The sequence below is a fragment of the Lepus europaeus genome, chromosome 5 (assembly GCF_033115175.1).
Source record: "Lepus europaeus isolate LE1 chromosome 5, mLepTim1.pri, whole genome shotgun sequence".
In the NCBI taxonomy this organism is placed as follows: Eukaryota; Metazoa; Chordata; class Mammalia; order Lagomorpha; family Leporidae; genus Lepus; species Lepus europaeus.
This window is the reverse complement of record NC_084831.1, coordinates 122,702,142-122,719,480: the sequence shown is the minus strand read 5'-3', so window position 1 is coordinate 122,719,480 and position 17,339 is coordinate 122,702,142. Positions and strand designations below refer to the sequence as shown.

The 17,339-nt window shown below is 44.9% G+C and overlaps 1 protein-coding gene across 1 annotated transcript; it reads left to right on the top strand.

The window, feature by feature from the left end:
* The first annotated feature begins 2,178 nt into the window (after positions 1-2,178).
* FCRL4 (Fc receptor like 4) lies at positions 2,179-16,839 on the top strand. The gene is made up of 8 exons (XM_062190159.1): positions 2,179-2,428; positions 4,708-4,971; positions 5,276-5,560; positions 6,642-6,929; positions 10,749-10,859; positions 13,366-13,434; positions 16,592-16,623; positions 16,723-16,839. The coding sequence occupies exons 1-8, from the start codon at positions 2,179-2,181 to the stop codon at positions 16,837-16,839; spliced, it is 1,416 nt and encodes a 471-aa protein (XP_062046143.1).
* The last annotated feature ends 500 nt before the right edge of the window (positions 16,840-17,339 follow it).

Below are 17,339 nucleotides of genomic sequence, written 5' to 3'. Positions count from 1 at the left end.
TTGTTAGCCCTCATAGGCTAACATAGCTCATAGCTACACATTAAAAAAAAAAGTCTAGATTAAAAAGAGCCTCAGTAACACCTGCTCTCTGGGGAAATATGATTAAACACAAAATCTTCTCTCAACCCAGAAATCCCTTCCACAAAGTCATAGAGAAAGAAAACCTATGATTGAGGGGCTGGCATTGTGGCACAGCAGGCTAAGCCGCTGCCTACAGGGACAGCATACAATACTGGAGCACCAGTTCCAGTCCTGGTGCTCTGTTTTCAATCCAATTCCCTGCTAATGCACCTAGGAAAGCAGCAGAAGATGGTCCAAGTGCTTGGGCCACTGTAATCTATGTGGGAGACTGGAATGGAGTTCTTGGCTCCTGGCCTTGGTTTGGCCCAGCCCTGGCTGTTGGAGGAGTAAGCCGGCAGACTTCCCTCTGTATGTGTGTGTCTCTACCACTGTCTCTCTGTAAGTCTGCCTTTCAATAAATAAAATAAATCTTGCAGATAAAAGTAAATGATTGAATAATCATTAAATCAGAATGTGATGTGCATCACAGGCAGTCCACTGAAAAGACAGAAGGGAATCTCAACTCTTTGTGCCCCCAGGAGGATAAAGAATAATGGTCCTCAGTAAGAGGACCAGACAGCATCCTTTGCTATTCACCTGTGTGAGCTAATTGGCTTTTGTGCAGAGGAGAAACAAACTCCTCACAGCTGCATGCGAGCAGGCAGTTCTGCACACTGAAACAAGCGCCACACTGAGGTTTTTGCCCTCTCACAGCACCTGGGGGTGAGGGAGCTACCGCCCAGGAGTTGGGACACTAACTGGGGGCTTAGTTTGAAGAGGGCTCAGAAAGTGAAAGTGCCATTGTTTATTTTCAGCAGGGAGAATGAAGCTTTCTGTATTCAATTTGTGTTTACACTTACATTCTCCAGGTTCTGCCCATGAATATTTCAAGAATTTGAGGGCCCAATTTTGTATGAGATCAACGTTTTATTGTCACCAGTCAGTGTCTTTGTTGTTTTGGGGGCTGAGGAGCACCTGGCTCCCTGCACTCTGACTTTTTGTAGCTGTCTGGATGGATCTTTCACTCCAGACAACAGCCTGCTTGCTTCTCCCATACCCACTTCTTCAGTAAAAATGCAATTTTGACCATTTTCTATAATTGACCCCAAAACTTCTATACTTCCTCCATCTCCAATCCACAGCTCACCACAAGCCCATGTCACATGTAGCAAAAAGAAAAAGAAAAAAAAAAAAAACACCTGAGTTTTCCCTCTACTCATCTTGGTTTCTTGACTATGGCCCATGAATCAAACCGGTAAAAGAGAGATTAACAAGTGAAAAAAAAAACAGTTTTAATTACATATATTCACAGAAGAATTTACCAAAAAATAATGTGACTCCAGAAGGTGAGCAGGTGATTGAGGATTATATACCATCTTAGGCTAAACAAGGGAAAAACAATTTGGAGCTTCTGAGTGCAGGAGGTCAGTTGTAGAGAAGTGACCATGAAAAATATGGTAACAGAGGCTATTTAGTAAGGTTTATTACTAAGACTTAAGTCAATGTCTCTCCATTGCTAAGGGTTACCCAGAGGTCTCCTCTTCCTGGTACGGGAGAGGGAGAAATTTTAAAACTGGAAATTTCCTTCACAAAAGGAAAACCCATGTCCTGTTTTTAGAACTTTCCCTAACTTCCAGTGGCTCTTTGTGGCCCTTAGCTTAAAATAAGCCATAAGCCAAAAAGGCATGTTTGGGGATGTATGTTCTGGTAGCCCTCACACACAAACCCTGAGCTGAGAATGGTCTCTGTAACATGAGGAGCCCCAGTAGGAGTCTAAGAGAAACAGCAATTCTCAAGTACCTACCTGGGGGGCCTGGTCCACTGGAAAAGGTAAGACGGTCCATGAGCTGTCTATCATCCACAAACAGTGAGTACATGCTGCTAGGATCGCCCTTTGAAAGGCAAGCCTGTTCCTGTGGACCACAGGGAAGCCACTGCACTCTGGGGCAAGGTAAGCAGAGTTGGAAGACTGGCAACCTAGGGAAACAGCAGCCCTCCTTCAGGGATTTTGGGGGCCTCTCCAAAGCTAGGTCTTCCAGTCTGTCTTACACTGACCTTGCAGCTGGAACTGCAGGCCCCTCCACCCCAGACTCACCTCTCTTCTTCTCCTCAGTAACTATGCCCAAGTCTGTGATTTCTCTTCATCCGCCATGGACCACAGTCTTCCAAGGAGACAGAGTGAATCTGATTTGCAACGGATTTCAGTTCTATGCTCCAGAGAACACAACATGGTTCTATAAGGATGGATGGGAAAATACACAAACAGAACACCCAGGAAACACCCTTGTGGTCTGTAAATCCGGAGAATACAAATGCCAGGTCCAGGGCTCACTTCCAAGTGACCCTGTGTCCTTGCGTTTTGTAACAGGTGAGAAAGATGCTGAATTCGTAAGCACAATTTTGGTTTAATTCCGCTCCCGGGACTTCCCTCTCTGACCTTTGACCTCACCTATTTCAGTTTCACATTCTCCTCATTGCCTACAAGTGCTTTCCAAACTACTTTTGAAACTCAATTTTAAATGTTTACCATTGATCAACACACATTCTTGCATACTTAGAAAGTCAAGGAAATTAGTTACTTTAAGGTAATATAAAAATGAAGCTCTCCCCTGATACAGAATAGAGTTTAGCAATGGCTGTACTACAGTAGGTTGTGTCTGGGCATTGGGGTGGGAGCAGGCATGGTGAGTTCTCTTTTTGAAACAAGGAAGTCACTCCAACCCTAGTCAACTCTCAAGACTGTATTTAAAGCCAATGAAGACTGTGGCATTCTGCTATAGTTAGGGCTGCTGGTCTGACATCCTGCCCAGCAGGCTTTACGACCTCATAACAGAAAAAAGTAACACATACACAGGAATGTATGGAGCCCAAAGCAGAAAGCAAAAACTGCTATAAGGGAGTTCAGAGGAGAGAAATCTCCAACCTCAGGCCTTTCATCTCCACTTTCCCTGGCATCTTTCTCTTCTCCATCCCCACATTTCCCTCTGAACTCCCAGGCCTCTCCCTGAGCAGTTTTCCCAGTTTAGAAGTAAAGATGGGGCCAGCACCATGGCTCAATAGGCTAATCCTCTGCCATGCGGAGCCAGCACACTGGGTTCTAGTCCCGGTTGGGGTGCCGGATTCTGTCCCGGTTGCCCCTCTTCCAGGCCAGCTCTCTGCTGTGGCCTGGGAGTGCAGTGGAGGATGGCCCAAGTGCTTGGGCCCTGCACCCCATGGGAGACCAGGATAAGCACCTGGCTCCTGCCTTCGGGTCAGCATGGTGCACCGGCCGCAGCGCACCGGCCTCAACGGCCATTGGAGGGTGAAGCAACGGCAAAGGAAGACCTTTCTCTCTGTCTCTCTCTCTCACTGTCCACTCTGCCTGTCAAAAAAAAAAAAAAAAAAAAAGAAGTAAAGATGGACCAGCGCCGTGGCTAACTTGGTTAATCCTCCGCCTGCGGCGCCGGCATCCCATATGGGTGCTGGGTTCTAGTCCCTGTTGCTCCTCTTCCAGTCCAGCTCTCTGCTGTGGCCCGGGAGGGCAGTGGAGGATGGCCCAAGTGCTTGGGCCCCTGCACCCGCATGGGAGACCAGGAAGAAGTACCTGGCTCCTGGCTTCGGATTGGCATAGATCCAGCCATGGCAGCCATTTGGGGGTGAACCAATGGAAGGAAGACCTTTCTTATTTTATTTATTTATTTTTTTTTTTTGACAGGTAGAGTGGACAGTGAGAGAGAGAGACAGAGAGAAAGGTCTTCCTTTTTGCTGTTGGTTCACCCTCCAATGGCCGCCGTGGCTGGCGCGCTGCGGCCGGCGCACCGCGCTGATCCGATGGCAGGAGCCAGGTGCTTCTCCTGGTCTCCCATGGGGTGCAGGGCCCAAGCACTTGGACCATCCTCCATTGCACTCCCTGGCCACAGCAGAGAGCTGGCCTGGAAGAGGGGCAACTGGGACAGAATCGGTGCCCCGACCAGGACTAGAACCCGGTTTGCCGGCGCTGCGAGGTGGAGGATTAGCCTGTTGAGCCGCGGCGCCGGCCCGGAAGACCTTTCTTATTGTCTCTCTCTCACTCACTAACTCTGTCAAATAAATTTAAAAAAAAAAAAAAAGGTATAGAAATTATTTGGATCATGTCCCCTGGCATGGTTCATGGAAGGAGGCACTCACCACAGTCAGAGAAGAGAAAAGGTAGAGCTATCTTCAAATTAGAATCTGAACAGCATGAGAATCTCCAGAGAGGACCACATCCCTGTCCGTTGTACCTGGATTTGCATCTCTGACAACAGCCCTGCCGCATAACATCTCCCACGCACTGTAATGCTTCCTTGTACATTTCTCCAAATGTTCCTTCCTTGACAGCTCCCACTCAGATCTGCTAAATAGATCAGAGTTGATTCTATGTCAGGGATTTTGTTCACACCTACTTTGGCTTTCCTTCTCAATGTTAGAATGTTAATATTTTGAAACTGCCCTTGAATGATTGAATAGATGTGTTTAGGGTTTTGTTACAAATTGTATCCAACTCCTTTCATGCTGATTTGAAAGGAGATGAATGTGCTTGGGTAACGAAACTAAATCCCAGGGAGAAGACAATGAAGTCTCTGTAAATCAAGAGACATAGAGGAAGGAGGTAGCCCTTGAACGATGTCACCTCTGTGTCCTTTGCAGGCCCTATCATCCTTCAGGCCCCTCATCTTGTGTTTGAAGGGGACACATTGATTCTGAGATGCCAGAGAAGGGGGAAAGATAAACTGATTTCTGCAAAATATAAACAGAATGGAGAAACTGTCTTTGATTCTAAGGATTCGAATCAAGGCTTGGATCTTTTCATCCCTCAAGCAAGTTTGAGTAACAGTGGCTCCTACGAATGCTGGGGATATGAAGACAAAAATACTTTTTTCAAGTCAGATACTAAAATTATTAAAATTCAAGGTAAACCCTTTGTTTCATATTGATTCATTTAGCAACATCAGGGCAAGTAAATTGGGCGTGTCTGGAGGGAATTTATGGTTTAATACTGGAACTCTACATCCGTGAAAGGCAAAAGGCCTTTAGAAGGCAGAGAACGTAGAATAACTGGGTTGGAATCAACCCAGGGAAGAAAATTCTGATGGAGAGCCTGATGAGCTTGTCTGGCTGTGTGCCTGGAGTTTCCTGAAACTGAGACTCTGAGCCTGCCTCTGCCGGAGTGCTAAATCCCCTGGTGCTGAGAGCTTGCCTGACCTTTTCTCCTTAGAACTATTTCCAGATCCAAAGATGAAAGCCACAGACCCTCATCCCACAGAGGGGAATCCTGTAAATCTGAGCTGTGAAACACAGCTTCCTCCAGCACGGTTGGACACTCCACTCCACTTCATCTTCTTCCGAGATGACAAGGCCATCCTCTCCGACTGGAGCAACTCCTCAGAGATCCAGATCCCAACCATCTGGAGAGAAAACTCAGGGAAGTACACATGTGGTGCTGAAACAGTGACCCACAGCGTCTACAAGCACAGCCTCCCACTAGAGATCCACGTGCAGAGTGAGTGTGGGAGAGCCAGGTGGGCCAGGGAGGCTCCTCCCTGTGCTCCTTTTGGCCCTATTGGGGTGGGGAATGTCCAACAGAGATGGGTTTGGTCATCCTCACAGAGGCACCGGGCTTAGACTGCAAAGTGAGAAACTGTAATACCAGAAATGCAACATTTCTTTTCCAGCTCTATTTCCCTAAAAATTCAGTCTTCCTTTCAAACTCTGCCACCTTGAAGAGGTAGAGGTGACTCATGGAGTTAGATACAAGAAAAGGCTGTGTCCAGTTGCTGAGTTGGCAGATTCCAGGGTGCCAGATCTTGGGGCAAACTATTTAGAAGACAAGCATTTGCTTCTTCCTAATCAACTGCAACAAGCAATGTGAGTGCCTGTGATGCATACAGCAGAAAAGGAGGAGATCTACAAAGAGCAATGCAGTGCTAAAGTAGAACTTCTGGAAACTGGTGGGGTCTGGCCTACAGCCTTAATGGCCACTGTTGCTATTAGCTGGCCCTCAAAACAATTCAGACCACCTGCCAGGATATCCTACAAAACCCAAATGCTTCTGCAGGGATAGCCAGTTTTTCTCTCATGGAGTCCTCTGTATTAGGATTGAAATCTGATCATATTTGGTTATATTCTAGTATCTATGAAAGATATATCTTAAAAGCCCAAGAAAAATGACCCTGTCTGAGACAGAGTTGTGGCACAGTAGATTGATCTGCTGCCTGTGGTGCTGGCATCCCATGTGGGCACCCGTTCTAGTCCCAGCTACTCCTCTTCAGATCCAGCTTTCTGCTAATGGCCAGGGACAGCAGTGCAAGATGGCCCAATGCTTGGGCCCTTGCACTCCTGTGGGAGGCCCAGAGGAGGCTCCTGGCTCCTGGCTTTGAATTAGCTCAGTTCCAGCCATTGCAGCCATTTGGTGAAGTGAACTAATGGATGGAAGACCACCACCCCCCCCCCACTTTCTGTAACTCTACCTCTCTAGTAATTTTTTTTAAAAAAAACCCTTAAAAAAAAAAAGGAAAAAATGACCCTGTTGAATACCCACTCCCCCACGCTTAGCCCTCACCTGCAATTTCCTGTTCATGCAGGGATCCCTGTGTCTCAAGTGTCCATAGAGATTCTGCCCCCAGACGGCCAGGCAGTTGAAGGAGAGAAGTTGGTCCTTGTCTGCTCTGTGGCTGAAGGTACAGGAGAGACCACATTCTCCTGGCACAGAGAGAACACGAAGCAGCATGTGGGGCAGAAAACTCAGCGTTCCCAGAGGGCAGAGCTGGAGATCCCTAACATCAGGGAAAGCCATACCGGGAGATACTACTGTACAGCTGACAACAGCTACGGCCCCATCCAGAGCGGGGTGGTGAACATCACTGTGAGAGGTGAGCTGTAATAAACATTGGCCTTACTTACTCTCAGCAAACTTCCTCAAGTTGGGAGTAGACATAGACAATGCCACTTTTATGACTCTCCTTTTTTGGTCCCTATTTTACTGTCCTCCCTGTGATAGACAATTTATTCTATTAGAGTATTAATAACTCAGATCAGAGTAAGGTATTCCAGTGAGGGGCTGCTGGCCAGGAGCCATTTCGCCTCTTGGAGATTTTGTACGTCTGTGCTCTAATCCACTGGTTGTTACTCTCAAAGAGCACCCTCACCTCACTAACAGCACCTTATGGTGGGGCACAGCTCTCTCACAACCAAGTGCTCCCTATGCCTCTCCTGTCAGTCATCCACAGCACAGTGCCCCTGAGTCCAACAGAATCAAAGGTTTAAGGCATTCCTTTCTTGAATACTGTAGGCTTGAGGGAGTCTCAGTAATCAAATTCTATGCAGGTCGGGAAATGTACAAGTGCAGAGAGCAGAAACAACACAGTTTTGCCCTTGGAAGGGAGAAGACTTATTTTGAGATTGCAAACTTACACCACTCTTCTCTTCCTCTGCCCTCCAAAAAGCCACAGTGGACTAAGTCAGCTTCTCACTCAGCAACAGCCGTGGTAAGGAATTGGTCTGTGCTGGGCTTCAGTCATTCTCTACTGCAGACTGAGCTGCATCCCTGGATACCCAATAAAGTTAGCTTGCATTGATAGGCTACTGAAAAACTTGATTCCTTCACAGAAAAACGCCTCAAGAGAGTGATCTGTATTCACATTCTTCATTTGTCTCATTTTCTCTCAAACCAACCACCATCAGGCTTGGCTTTCTCCACCAGAATTACTCTGTGAACATCACTAATGATCTCAATGCTACTAAGACCAATGGGCAATTCTTAGTTTCTGCTTTACTTGACCTGTCTTTGCCTTTGAACAGAACTCGTCCCTGCTTCCTTAAAACACTTTGTTCCTTGACATCTGAAGCACAATTCTGTCTTGGTGGTCTACCTACCCATGAGACACTCCTATTGGGTTTTCTTTCTGGATCCTCTTTGTACTTCCATCCAACCTCTGCATTTTGAGATTCCTGGGGCTCTGATCTCAGACTATCTCTGCACACTCTCTCGACCAGGGGTGGAGAGACTTTTTTCTGCCAAGGGCCATGTGGATCTTTATAATGTCATTCATGGGCCATACAAAATATCAACTTTTAAAATTAGGCTGCAGCAGATTTATTGGGTTTTTGAATTCCACCTGCAGTTATCTTGGCAGGGCCAGACCAAACAATTTCACAGGTCTCGTATGGCCTGTGGGCTGTACATTCCCTGTGCCTGTGATCATCTCATCCAGTCTCAAGACTTTGCATGCACGTATGACTCTATATACTTATGACTCCACACTCAACCTATAGCCTAGACCTGCAGTCTGAACTCAACTCTTACACCAAAGTACTTAACTCAGGTGTTCCACAACAGTAGCTCATTAGTATCTGCAACTTAACTCGCCAAAAACTAAACTCTTGATTTTCACCCCAAATAGATTCCTGCTTAGAGCTTCCTCCAGGTAAATGTAAAATGCCCTTCTTCTAGTGCCACAGGTAAAAAATATGGACACCATCCTTAACTGCTTGTATTTCATCTTCCACATCCAATATACCTGTAAGTCCTGGTGGCTCTACTTTCAAAACACAGCCAAAATATCACTATTTCACATGAACTTCACTGCCATCACGTGGTTCAATCCACCAGTGTCCATGGCCTGTATTATTACAATAATAGCTGGTCTTCTGTTTTAGGAAGGAGAACCTTTAAACCAGATCTGGTTACTGTTCTGCTCAAGGCATCCCTTTGCTTCCCATCTCCTTCAATATTCTCTCAACAACACACCAGGACTGGCATTATCTGGCCCCCTGTTGCTTTGACCTACCCCCACCATTTCCCCCTTACCTTCTCCACTCCAGACACTCCGGCCTTCAGTCTCTCCCTCAAACTCCTCCAGCATTCTCTAGGTCAGAGCCTTTGTGTTGCTCTTCCCCAGTATCCTCAAGCTCACCTCCTTAATTCCCCAGAGCTCTGCTTACCTTCTCAGGGAGTCCTGCCTCAACCATACTTCCTAACACAGCAGCTCTCACCACAGTTCTGCCCTCCTGATCTTGCTTGATTCCCTCTCCACAGCACTTATCATCAACTGCTCTGCCTTGTATGCCCTGTTTGTTACTGCCTTCTCCCACTCCTTCCATGCTTTTCATATTAGTCTCATAGGAGTGGACAATTTTTTTAACCACTACTGTATCCCATATGTCTGTAAGAGTGTTTGACTCAACTCAGCTTTCATTAACTACTTACTGAATGAGTTAGTTTTGTGCACATCAACTTCATTGATCATAGTAACCATCCTAGAATATAGAAATATTATTATCTACTTTCTACCAAAAAAGGGAAAGCCAATGGCCTCAGAGTTGTGGTTATTTATATTACATCATGGAGCTTATACATGACATCCCAGATTTGAATCTTGGTGCAATCATTTGGCTCAGAGAGAGAGAGAGGGAAAGAGAGAGAGAGAGAGAAAGCAATGTAAGTGTTCTCCTAAGATGTGCCACATGGTCAAGTATCAGTCATGCTAAATATCAGAGAACTGTACTGTTTATACAACTGGTCAACTACCACAGTTGTAGCTGTTGAAGTAGGAGAGGTAAGATTTAGTTGTATTCCAGTTCCTTACCTTCTACTTGTAGAAGCATTCTAAGCACAGGCACATATACAGGGCGCAAAGTAATCATGTTTATTTAAAAGGTGAGAAAACACACACACACACACACACATACATGGACATAGTTGAGGAGTGGAACAGCCTAGAGGGAGAAGAGGGATGGGAGAGGGGAAGTAGAGAGAAGGAGGAGAAGCTCAGCACCTCTTTCAGTCTTGTCAAACAAAGATGGGACAAACACCTCCCAGCACTTCTTTTTATGAGGTAATGTGGTCATCTGGAAATTTTCCAATGCCTCCATAAAATTCCGTGTGGAGCTTATATACATGGTGACTTTTCCCCAGGTCCCAGATGAAAATAAGGCATCCTGAGAAAAGGGATACTCTGATTGACAGGCAGGATAGAAACATGGAGTGGGGCCTCATGCTTTGTGACCGCCGGCTCAGCTAGCTGCCTTTCCCATATCTCCAGGAACCTGAATGACTTAGATGCTCTGAGAAGGAGCTGCTATGCACAAGGCCCAGCTGCTCAAGTTTCCCTTCAACTCCACTGAGGCAAATCCTGTGATGAAGTGGGGCTTCCCCCAGATCAGGGGACTGAGATGATTTCCCAGAATGAGGTTCCCCTGAAGGGTTTGCCTTTCAGTCTGGGGGCAGCTTAGAGAACAGAAGCATGGAGTGTCATCCCCAGCAGAGAAGGCTTGGGCCAATATCATTTCAGTGCCATGTCGAGGCTCAGCTTGGGGAAGGGGACGCTCAGCAAAGGAGGAATGTATGGATTTCAAATTTTTACCAAAATAAATTTTTATCCCATTTTCCACAAACATTTTTGAAACGCTCTCATCTGTACTTGTATACACACTTCCTCCTAAGTGCTGGTTTCTAAAATGAACCACTGAAGGTAGAGACAGTTATTTCCTCTGCCATTCCCCCGTAGCCCACCCAGGGTGATTTTTCTGGCCATAACCTGGCCCAAGGCATCCTCATGCCTCTCTTTTCTTAGATCCTCTCTCACCCGGGGATTAAGATTCCAGCCAAGCTGAGCAATGTTCCAGGGTTCTGTGGCAGCTTCAAACCCTAAACCTCTCCCCTGGGGCTCACAGGGGTGATTTCTCCTTAGGGATTCCAGGGAAAAAAAGTGGCCTTATCGCTTTGGGAACCTGCGGGGGATTTCTCATGCTTCTCATGGCTGTGACCCTGCTGTTCTACCACCGGTGCTGGAGGAAACCAGGTTTGTGTTCTTATCATTGCTAGAGTCATTGCTGGAGTCCCTGCCACAGCCTTGCCTTATACACCCAGCTGATGGCCAGCCTCAGTAATCAATCCAGCTCACCTCTCCAGATACTTGTGAGCACATCTCATGCCCTGGGTTGGGCTGGATATAGTGAGCTTTGGACCTCTGACCACAAGTGTCCTCAATAAGCCTCAGTAATGACCCAAGGTTCCCTTGCACATGACCACAGGTGTTCCTCAAAGTCCACCTACAGCTCAATACTCTGCAAGAGTGGTGGGAAGTTTGGTTATATTTACTATTTCTGGATGTACATCCACACAGCCTTGAACCCTAAAGAGCTCTCAAATAACTGAATATTTAATGCAGGAGTGTGTTTCACGCACCCTAGCAATTTGTATATTTTGTTCAGTCCTTTTTCTTTTTTTACTTATTTATTTGCTCAACCTTTTTTCACATCATTTTCATGAGCATCCGGGACTGAGCCTTTGGTAGAATTTTCTTGAGAACAGCTCTGAGGTAGCACCTGCATGTAAGGTCCTTGAGAAACAGCTCCCTCTGCTGACAGAAACGTGCCTTTGCTTTATTTTGCAGGAGGTTGTTTCCAGGCAGAAGAAACCAGGTGAGCCCTGAACCTCTGCAAACACCATTTTTGTTCCCCAAGCACACAATATGAAAAACTGTGGGGTTGCAAAATTAGACCAAGTTACTTCTTTTTTTTTTTTTTTTTTTTTGACAGGCAGAGTGGACAGTGAGAGAGAGACAGAGAGAAAGGTCTTCCTTTTTGCCGTTGGTTCACCCTCCAATGGCCGCCGCGGCCAGTGCGCTGCAGCCGGCGCACCACGCTGATCCGATGGCAGGAGCCAGGTGCTTCTCCTGGTCTCCCATGGGGTGCAGGGCCCAAGCACTTGGGCCATCCTCCACTGCACTCCCTGGCCACAGCAGAGAGCTGGCCTGGAAGAGGGGCAACCGGGATAGAATCCGGCGCCCTGACAGGGACTAGAACCCGGTGTGCTGGCACCGCAAGGCAGAGGATTAGCCTATTGAGCTGCGGCGCTGGCCAAGGCCAAGTTACTTCTATGTGATCCTGTGACTAGGTGTTCTATTTTCACATTCCTTTAATTGACCAAAAATGAAGTTTCCCAGAACAATTCTTATCATCTAGTAGCATTATAGATTTTGCATGTGTTTAGAGCAGTTTCTTAGCTAAAATTAATCCACTCATCTAAACAAATAATACCAAAAGCTACATATTTTGTTGGGTTGCCAGGGGATATTTCTTTTTTTAAAAGATTTATTTATTTATTTTAAAGGCAGAGTTACAGAGAGGCAGAGGCAGAGAGAGAGAGAAATCTTCCATCTACTGATTCACTCCCCAAAAAGGCCACAATAGCCAGAGCTGGGCCCATCCGAAGCCAGGAGCCTGGAGCTTCTTCCAGGTCTCCCACGTGGGTGCAGGGGCCTAAGCACTTGGGATATCTTTCACTGTTTTCCCATTCACATTAGCAGGGAACTGGATCAGAAGTGGAGCAGCCAAAACTTGAACTGGTGCCCTTATGGGATGCCAGCACTGCAGGTGGTGGCTTTACCCACTATGCCACAGCACCAGCCCCAGGATATTTTTTTAACTAGTCTTACAGCTAGTGTGACTAGATTCTAGATTTTGTGCAAACGTTCTAGATTTTCCAGGGAAGTCCACATTTCTAATACTCCTTTTGCCCTAGACATGCACATCTACACAGACTTTGTATCCTTTGGTTTGGAACATGTCATCTTATTTTTGCTTCTATGTCATTGTCTCAGTCTTGGGTTGAAGCCAGACATTGGGGCATAAATTAATTCTACTTCCTTTTTGAGCAGTTCTGACGTGACAGTGTGAAAATATTTAGTCCCTACTCCCTGATAATGAGGCAGACTTTTAAGAGGAGCTTGTTAGTTGGATATCAGAGACTTTTTGGCCTTGCTTTTAGGCAACTTGTTCATACCACAACCCCAGGGTTTCTTTCAAAATATCAATCTGATATTATATCTATAGAATCTATCATAATATATATTATTGAAGCTCCAATTAAACCATTCAGAATTCCTAGCTCTTCTTGACTGCTGACTTGCTCCAGTTCCCATGTTCCTCAGCCTCTCTTCCTGGCCGTCTCTCTGTTGTTCATGTTATAATGCTCCATGGATAATTATGTTTCTGTCTCACAGGAGCCCTCCCATCCCCTGGCCAACAAGGTCCTGCCCTGTCCAGGTGGAGCTGCAGCTGTCACCTGGCAATGGTGAGGATTCCCCTGTAAGAAGCTTCCCCTGGCCTCAGTCAGACAAAGATGATGTGTCTGGTGTCCTGTGATGTATCCCTCATCTCTCTAAGGTGTTCCATACTCAGATACCTCCAAAAAATAATAACTTCATTGTGGTCCAGCGGGGTAGTGGAGACACGTGGGAAGGTGCATTTGTAGCAATGAACACTCAGGGAGACTACCTAGAAAGTGTTGTCTTTTCTTTCCAGTGCATCCCAAAGAGGAAGACTTGTTATATTCTGAGATCCAGATAATTCAGCTGGGAGACAAAGAGAAAGGTACGTCTCTGGGAAGAGATTCTGGATGAAAACTACATTCATTCATTCAACAAATATTTATTAAGCACCTCCTATTGCTAGGTACTGCTGTAAGTATGGGACATCAATCCACAATTAAGACAGAAACAGAACCCTACAATATGAAGCTTAAATTCTAAAGGAAGATAGACACTAACCAATATGTAATAAGCCATAAGTGGAGATTAGGACAAAAATTCAGCATCTTATTGAAAAATATTGTGCTCTTGATGGTGTACAAAACAAGGCTGCCCACAGATCCAAATAAATGAATATTTATAAAGTATCTATCATATGAGAGGCATCTTGCTAAGAATATTTTCATATAATATTATGTATAGGTATTCCTCAACTTACAATTGGTTACATCTCAATAAACCCATCACAAGTTGAAAACACTGTAAATTAAAAGCACATTTAATGTAACTGATCTAGCTGATCATGGTGTAGCCACACAATACCCTGTAGAACATCAGTTATTCATGTCAGTAATCTCATGGCTGACTGAAAACTGGAGCTCACTGCCAGTGTTCAGCATCTCAAAAGAGTATCTTATCATATCACTTGTCCCAGAAAAGATCACAACTCAAAATGCAAAGTTTTGTTTCTACTGAATGCATATTGAAAAATCTTAAATCATCAGTCAGAGACTGTATGTAGGTATGCATATATTTATGTGTGTGTATGTGTGTGTGTGACAATTTTTTACTAGGTGCTAGAAAATGTGAATTTCCTTGGTTGTTGATGGAGTTTGGATTTTGTTCTGGAGAAAAATTAGTTAAATTATTGGGTATGAAATGTATCTTTTCCAGGCTTACTTTTAAGCTTGATTTTTAAAAGGCAGGTCCCGATCAATCTTCAGATCAGAGCTAATCTGTTCTGCAGATTATTAAATTAAATGTTAAAGCAATGCATTCCAGAAGATTCCACATCAGATACCCCTTATTCTACAAGATCAACATGAGTTTTAGATATTATTTTGCCTGTTCCTTTCTGGTGATTCTTCCTTTGGCCTATGATAGTTTGCTCTCACACATATGCCTATCAGTATTCAGCCAAAGACCTGAGGACCCTCTCCACCGATACCCGGAGCTCTCAGTCGGCCTCACTGCTATCCCTGTGGGACTCTGCGCTGTAAATTCCAGTTGCCTCAGCAAGAGGCAGACTCTGCGCTCCCTAACCTGTGCTACAGCTTAGAAACTGCCCCCGTGTGGTGATGTTGTGCAACTGTCGGGCTCAGCTTGTCTACTTCCTTTTTCTTTTCCCACAATGGTATATACTGCCTGTTGTCCAATGCCTGAAAATCATTGTTTTGTCTTTTTAGGTTTTTTGTTTGTTTGTTAAAAATGGAAAGGTAAATATAGTTCCTGTTATTTCGTCTTAGCCAGAATGAGCAGGCCTATTTCATTTTTCTTAATCTTTGGCTCTCTTAGGTATGAGATTTTATTTCCCAAATGCCAGGGAAATCATTTCAAAATTTTTAAGAAGCACCTCTGAGGGTTCCCTCACCACCTCCTGAGAGGGAGAAAGAGAAAGAGAGAGAGAAAGAGAGAGAGAGAAAGAGAGAGAGAGAGACCCACAGTAGAGCTTCCGGATGAAAACTGAGCAAGTGATCTCTCCTTCCAAGGAAGCCTCTCCTACAAACACTCCTTTTCCTCCCCATAATTGCTCAATCTAGGTGATTAACCCAGACTCTTGGAATCAAGGAAACAAATCATTCTATTTCCTTTTTAAATATAAGTGTATTTTTGACACATTTTAAAGTCCGTGCATAAGCAGGGTCTTCAAAATGCTTGTGGAAATGCATATTACGCAAAAGCTCTGCATAGAATTTCACAAAGTTTTACACCAAAATATGCATTCTTTTATTCCACTTTCCACAAAATTTTTAAAGTTCCTACATATACATAGATTCTTATCTTATCTTGGGAACTTAAAATTATCAATAACTTTATACCTACTGGGAATTTCAGTCACAACCTAGTGCTGTTAAATGTAACCCATTTTATATATGAAATACATAAGACTCAGAGGGGGCAAAGGAGATTTCCAAGGTCATAAAGCCAGGAAAAGACAAGATTTAGACCAAGTCTTCTGTCTCATCACCATATTTACTGTTTGTGGCCTACTACTATTTTTTGACTCACGTGTACCGCCTCACTGCCTGGTTTGTCTATCACTCTGCTTCCCTGAGCCATTGTTTATCAGGAGTCTGAACATTAGAATTAGCAGTGGCATCACCTTTCTTGGGCTGATGGAGTGCGGGAGTGCATCTCATCCTGCAGAGCTCCCTTGATTATTTTGCCATTCTTCACACTCTATCATTGACACACTCGTCAAAACACTGCTTAAAATGACCATTCTGTTGAGAGACTAGTTGTGTTAATGATCTGTAGAAAAGTTCCTTCAGCAAGTCCTCAAGGTTTGCATGAAGCCCCTGAAATCATGTGCAAAGTTCAGTGCATAGGACAATTATTCTGGAGGAGTAAGTATATAGCTTTTCTCATATCATTAAAACAATCTGTGGCCTCAAGTGGCCTATGGTAAGAATGTGGTGAAACAGAAATGCTGAGTGCCCCAGGGTACAACACCTCTTTGGGCTCCATCTCATCACAAAAAAAGCCATGATCTATCCTTTTCTTTGGGTGTCTTAATTTTTAATACACATGATCAAAGAAATCATATCTGCTCCATTTTCCTCTCATGTACCCCCATCTCCAAGAAAACATAGCAATAGAATCCAGAACTAAAACATGCTAATGTGAGAGAGAATTTTTTCCCACAGAACATACAGGTGGAGAGCCCTACTGGGAACTTACCAAAGAAACAGGGATGTTGAGACTGATGCACTGTTAAGTTAAGAGAAGTAAGAATTAAAACAAAGAAAAAAATAACTCTCTCCACAGTGGGTGGAGGAAGTGGTTTCTTTGATACTGACAGAGAACTTTACAGATCAATGGAGCTTGAGAAGAACTTGAAGAAGGCTGAGTTCAGAAATGGTAAAACAAAAGCCAAATGTGTTGTAGGACATGTTGGGTTTGGGAGGAGAAAGCATGACCATAATGGACTGTGGCCAATAAGCTGGCGGCCTGGGATCTAAGTGAATCTTAAGCCCACGTGGTTCCCTTTCCTTCCACAGCCAACACCTCCAGCGCACCTCCAGAGGATAACGTGAGTTTCATCCCCCCACTGTTTGCTCTCCCCCTACTTCCTACCTCCTCCTACTCCCTATCTCTTTCCACTTTTACTTCTATCTTCTTTCCATTCCAGTGTGCCTCAATTATCTACTCTGAGGTGAAGACAAAGCTCCCAGATAAATCAGCTGAAAAGGTTGGCTCCAAGGAGGAAAACGCCATGAAAGGTGGCAAGAATGTCCTACCCATGTGACTTGATCCAGAGCCCCAAGTCCTTAAGTCCCTGGAGTGACCAGTTAGGTCCAGCTTTCCAAATCTCTCTTGAGTTCATTCACTGCAAGAACTAGGCTGGTTCATTCCCGCTGAAATGGTAATGGATGGCCTCTGGAAGACTACTAAAGTGATTGGCACCCACAGTTCAGAGAAGAAGTCACTGTTACATACTCTGGCTTGACCTAATGCATAGGGTTTGGCTTAGGGGTAAGGAATAAGGAGAGAAAATGATTACTTTTGAAAAAACAGAAGTACAGCTTTTGGTGAACTGGGATTGGCACAGAGGTTGAAGAGTGAGTGACCATGATTGCTGCTTAATGCATTTACATTTCTCACTGGGGAATCACCTACATCAGTCATTAGAACTGTGAGTAGCTGCACAGTGACAGTGCCTAGCCCATCTCTTCAGCCTACACAGCTCACACTGTCAGGTTCCAGATGCAGACAGAAAAATGGGCCTCAAATTGTTTACAGAGACTG

Coding starts and splice junctions, on each gene's coding strand:
- FCRL4 (XM_062190159.1), top strand. CDS start 2,179: ATGCCCAAGTCTGTGATTTCTCTTCATCCGCCATGGACCACAGTCTTC. Junction 13,435..16,591: donor GCTGGGAGACAAAGAGAAAG/GTACGTCTCTGG, acceptor TTCCTTCCACAG/CCAACACCTCCAGCGCACCT. Junction 16,624..16,722: donor GCGCACCTCCAGAGGATAAC/GTGAGTTTCATC, acceptor TTTCCATTCCAG/TGTGCCTCAATTATCTACTC.